Source organism: Asparagus officinalis, chromosome 1 (assembly GCF_001876935.1).
Source record: "Asparagus officinalis chromosome 1, Aspof.V1, whole genome shotgun sequence".
NCBI classification, from domain to species: domain Eukaryota; kingdom Viridiplantae; phylum Streptophyta; class Magnoliopsida; order Asparagales; family Asparagaceae; genus Asparagus; species Asparagus officinalis.
The window spans coordinates 123225961-123231138 of record NC_033794.1 but is presented as its reverse complement, the minus strand read 5'-3'; the positions used below and the strand labels follow the sequence as shown (position 1 = coordinate 123231138).

Genomic DNA, 5178 nt, shown 5'->3' with positions numbered 1-5178 from the left:
TGGAATAATTACTGTTTGGTGACATGTTATATGGGATAAAATAGCGCAAAGAAGTTCTCCCAGCTTTCTTTTTTTAATTAAAGGTTTGGTGTACTGCAATCTTCAAGCTTAGTTGTTAATATGTTTTCTTCTGTAAATACTGCTAGGTCCTCTATAATACTAAGTAGATAGATGACTGTGGCCCACAAATAAATGAATGAATAACTTTGTGCACTGTGTGACGATGTCGTAGATAACGAAAATAGAACTGCAGTATCAAGGATGTAGGGAGCATGTATAATGCAAAGTCAGTCCCGCGTCTGACACTTTGTCAGACACAACCTTGTACAACACGTCTCTGTTGCACTGCTGCCATGTCAAAATGTTTTCAGAGGGTATGCAATAATTATAGACCAATATACTGGACATTTAAGACGAAGTCTCGCGGTGTATATTTGCTGATGGTATAATATTGTTCAATCGAATCAGAGTGGTTTAATTGAGTGCCTTTTGCATCTTATGTAATTCGTAAGAAACCTATGAAATTGAAGGGAGAATAGTTATAAGACTAACAATGCTTTATATATGAGAATGTTCAACAATTATGAAATAACATTTGTGAAAAATGAGTAGAAGAAGCGGTGATGTTATGATGGACTTGTGGATACACGCTAAGAGGTAGGATAAAAATTAGTGCATTCTTTGGATGTTAAACGTTAATCCCATTGAGGATAAAATGAGAGAATTTTGATTGAGATAGTTTGATCATTTTCCATGAAGGCCACGAATGCACGGGTTAAGAGCAGTGATAAGATTATGGATATTACTAGAGGTAGCCTAAGAGAATTTTGTTGGAAGCGCTAAAAAAAGATATGGTGATAGTTAAATAAACAGAGAAGATGAGCCCTTAACAAATTTGAATATGATTGAAGTAGCTGACCCGGAAAATAGTTGTTTCCTTTTATGAAGTTGTCAAGTATGTTTTACATCAAAGACACATAAAGTCCTGAGAAATGCGCTGACGGTCTAAAATTTCAACTTGCCTTGAGGATTTTGGAGCACAAATAGTTCTTTTTCTTAGGAAAACAGATTTATGTATAGGATTTTCGCATGTCAGTCAAAGTGACGAGTTGAATAATTGTCAACTACCAGTTGATATGACGATCTGTGGCGAATTGTGTGTTCTCTTCATATGAGATGAAATGTTGATTGTAATTGCGAGCGAAATTATCAAGAGTACATGCTCAATCTCTGCATATGAGATGAAATGTTGATTGTAACTGCGAGCGAAATTATCAAGACTACATGCTCAATCTGAAATGAAGCATGTTAGAAGAATTTTTTTTAAGGTTTGCAGGAGATTAGTAGAATTGTTTTTAAGGTTTGCAGGAGATTAGTTGTTATAGTAATGGATGTACTTTTTCTACTTTGCTAGTTGGGGAAATGGGGGTTAAATGCACAAATCCCCCTAAATTTTGGTAGGCAACTTTTTTATACCACAAAACAACCCCAAACCTTGGGTTGCCCAATAGGGTCTTGCGATGTTTTAGGGTTTGTTTGGATTGAGGGGAATAAGGGAAGTTAGGGGAACCATTCACCTTGTTTGGAAACATTTAGGAGGTGAAGTTATTCTCCCACCCCTTAATAGTATAAAATTTGTTACCCCCCAAATTGGGGTGTAACCAAGAAGAAGGGAACTCCATTCCCTTCTCTTCTCTTACCTAGTTTCCCTTAACTTCCCTTAACCCCATTGAAATCCAAACATACCTTCAAGTTTTTCGCGACAGACTCCACAGTGAAGGATGTCGTTAAAACTGCTGAACTCCCCTTTAAAACTAAAGTCTAAGCATTGAGTTAACTCTTATCTATACCATAATTAGAAAGAGAGAGAGGGGAGTCATGATCACTGGCGGAGGGGTAAGGAGGGGATACAGAGGGGGCTGCCTTCCCCTGCGACAGGGAAATAAAGCCCAAAACTGATTAGAAAATAAGCCAAACTAGTAAATAATAGAAATGAACACTCTAGCTTCGGCTTGGAACAAGCTTGGGGGGTGTTAGTCAATTGGGACATTTTCATGTAAAATGAGATAATTGTTAAAGTGGAATAATTTTTCTTTAGTGGGATAAATAGGAACAATTTTGTGAATTGGAATATTTTGGTAAAATAACATGAGATAAACTTTTATAATCATGAAATATATATATTTATGCATTTTGAATATATAAATATTATTTATGTATTTTAAACTTACTATTATTGATTGATAATTACTTACAAAAATATTCTTTACTATTAAATAACTTTTGGTTAGACTATAAAATATTAAAAATTATTATTATAATGATGGTCTAATGATGGTGATAACCATAATAGGAAAGAAGTAAATAAAAAAAAGTAAGAAATATAAAAAATAAAAAATAACAAAATAAATATGAGTTCTTGTTTTTTACCACCTAGTTCCAAGTTAAAACTTAGAATAATTTGAGAGACTAGAACTCTCATTTTTGTATAGAAAAATAAAAAAATAGGATAATTTTGTACCATTACCCTAATTCTAGTTTTGTTAGAGTTCTACTTGACTAACACTGTAAAATTTTGTTATATTTTTAGTTCTATGTGACCAGGGGCGGAGTTACATTGAGTCCAATGGGGTCCCAGGACCCCAGTAAAATCTAAATATGTACCAGATATTACATATAAAAAATATAAGTGCAGCAATGGCCCAGTGGTTTAGCACTCCAGGACCCCTGTAATCCACCAGAGTTCGAGTCTGCTGGGCTGCATATTTTCACGATTTTTTTGGACCCCATATGTGTTTTTAAATTATAGTTTGTCATTAAAATAATTTGTGCGTAAAATCTACATTATCAATAATTTTAGGACCCCATATGTTAAAAATCCTGGCTCCGCCACTGTATGTGACTAACACCTTAAAAATTTATCCCACAGATTATCTCATTTTAAATTTTAAGTTCTAGGTAACTAACCCCCCCTAAGAGACTTGTCTGAAGTTAAAACTAGAAACAAAATCGAATCAACCAGTTCGGCCGCAGATAAGAAATTGAAAACAGAAAATAAGGGCAAGCTTGGTATTGTTTTCTTTTCTTTTTCTTTTCTTTGGATGCTTCTGATTTAAAAAAAAAAATCAATAATGGTCACTAATAATTTTTTTTTAATTTATATACAATATATGGCCTTTATTTTTTTGGCAATAATCTTTAAGCACAGTTTTGACAAACATGGTAGCTACTTTTGGAAGCAGCTTATCAAATATAAGCTACTTATACAAACAAATTACTTAAATAAGGACTCATTATAAGTTCTAACAATTCCAAACTGACCCCTAATCCGACTTCTCCACCCATGCCCTGCTCCATAGAGTTTCGTTCTTCAAAATCGGTCTCGGGCCATAACTTTTATGGCCATCAAGATTTCCTTTGATTAGAATAGGATGACTATACATAACATGGTGATGGGCAAAATTTTATCAAATTGGGGCACATGTATCAAACCCTTCAAGGCCTTGCATCCTCTCAATATAAGAAGCAACCAGATGATTCATAGGATGCAGTAAGAAGCATCATGTTCCGAAAATTCACTTCATCCTCACTCATGGTTAATTCATAGAGCCAGATACATTCAAGTTAATTCCACAGTCATATGCACGTACACCAAAAGCTGTCAAAACATAAAACAGCACTGCCAACAACAATCAAAGACACAAATATTCTAATTTCAATCTTCGACCAAAAAAAAAACAAAACTAAGGTATCAGTGATCACTCAGAGATCATAATAGCCCGAAGATAGCAGAACAAGCCCCACGACAGCTCTACATCGACTCTAATCAAATGCCTAATATATAGACAAACCAAGAAAACATCTGATCAGGTTGGGCATAGTAATGCATGCACAGAGGTTTCTCCAACAACTTTGGAATAAATTAGATCAATCAATAGACAATAAGAGCACAACAAATGCAAACATGTCTGCAACTAGCTATCACATGAAAGAATGGGCCATAGGCTGTTAAGGAAAGCCGAACAACGAAAGAAACTCCCCCCACAACAACGAGCCGAGATCCCACATCAATGAGAATGCCAAACGTTTTAACCCTCAATTTGAATCCAATCAATAACAAATAACTTAGTAGAGCTTGTAGGAGGAGGAAGCATCCAAGGGGTGGATGAGGTAGGTGAGAATGAGGGCTACCAACATTAGCAAGTAAGCAATCCCTTGGTCAATAGATGTTCCTGCAATTGACCCCAAAAAACATTATGATAATATATAAGCAACAATAAATGGTTATAAGAACAATTAGGGATTAAGTGTAAAGTTAAGGATAAAGTCAAAAGGATTCACATGGGAATGCTACTATAAAATCTTAGCATACATACAGATCAATTCAAATTTCAGGGGAAAAAAATCCTCATCTTTGAAATAGAAAATGTCAGGGGGGGAAAACCCCAAAATGGGGTTTTTGTGTGTCTGGGTGGGGGGTGGCGGGGTTGTTGAATGTAATTGTTCCTAATTTGAAATGAAAAGCAGCCGGAAAACGACATTAATTTTTAACAAATGTTTTCAAAAAACCTAAAACATTACAAAATCTCATAAAAACCAACCTTTATCCTTCAAACAATCTTATTCAAATACCCGCGAAATCAAACAGATCTGCCACCTATGCGTAACAAAATGCATTCATAAAGATCGCAACTTTATTTTAAAAAAAACCAGATCTGAGGAAACATCCAACATTAAATCCGAGATTTCACGTCCTAAAAACTAACTGGTTTAAAAGGGGGGAAAAAGAGAAAATTCACCATCGCTGGTGGGCGCCGGAGCGGGAGCCTGAGCTTGAACCGCCGGCAATACAATGCTGAAGATGACGGCGAAGATCGCCAGCACGCCAAATGAAACCCTAGGTACCGCTGCCGCCATTTCCTTCTCTGAGAATCTTTGGTATTTTTGATAAATTTTATTTTTCTTTTCTTCCACGAATTTTTTGGATGCCGACCTAGGGTTCGAAGAAACGGGGAATGAAGGGTGAATTTATAAACGGTGAGGACTTCAGATTTCAGGAATTTTGAAATGATATGGGGCCCACATACCGCATACCCATGTGAGGCTTCCGGGCCCACCTCTGGTTGCTGTGCCAGGCTGTAGATTCGGGCCGTTACCTCGTCGGGCCCGCACAATGGC

The 5178-nt window shown here is 36.1% G+C and overlaps 1 protein-coding gene across 1 annotated transcript; it reads right to left on the bottom strand.

Moving 5' to 3' along the window:
• Positions 3696-5024, bottom strand: LOC109834739 (arabinogalactan peptide 16-like). The gene is made up of 2 exons (XM_020402996.1): positions 4800-5024; positions 3696-4232 (listed from the first exon to the last, which is right to left on the bottom strand). Exons 1-2 carry the CDS (start codon positions 4915-4917, stop codon positions 4126-4128), a joined length of 225 nt encoding a protein of 74 aa, XP_020258585.1. The 5' UTR covers positions 4918-5024; the 3' UTR covers positions 3696-4125.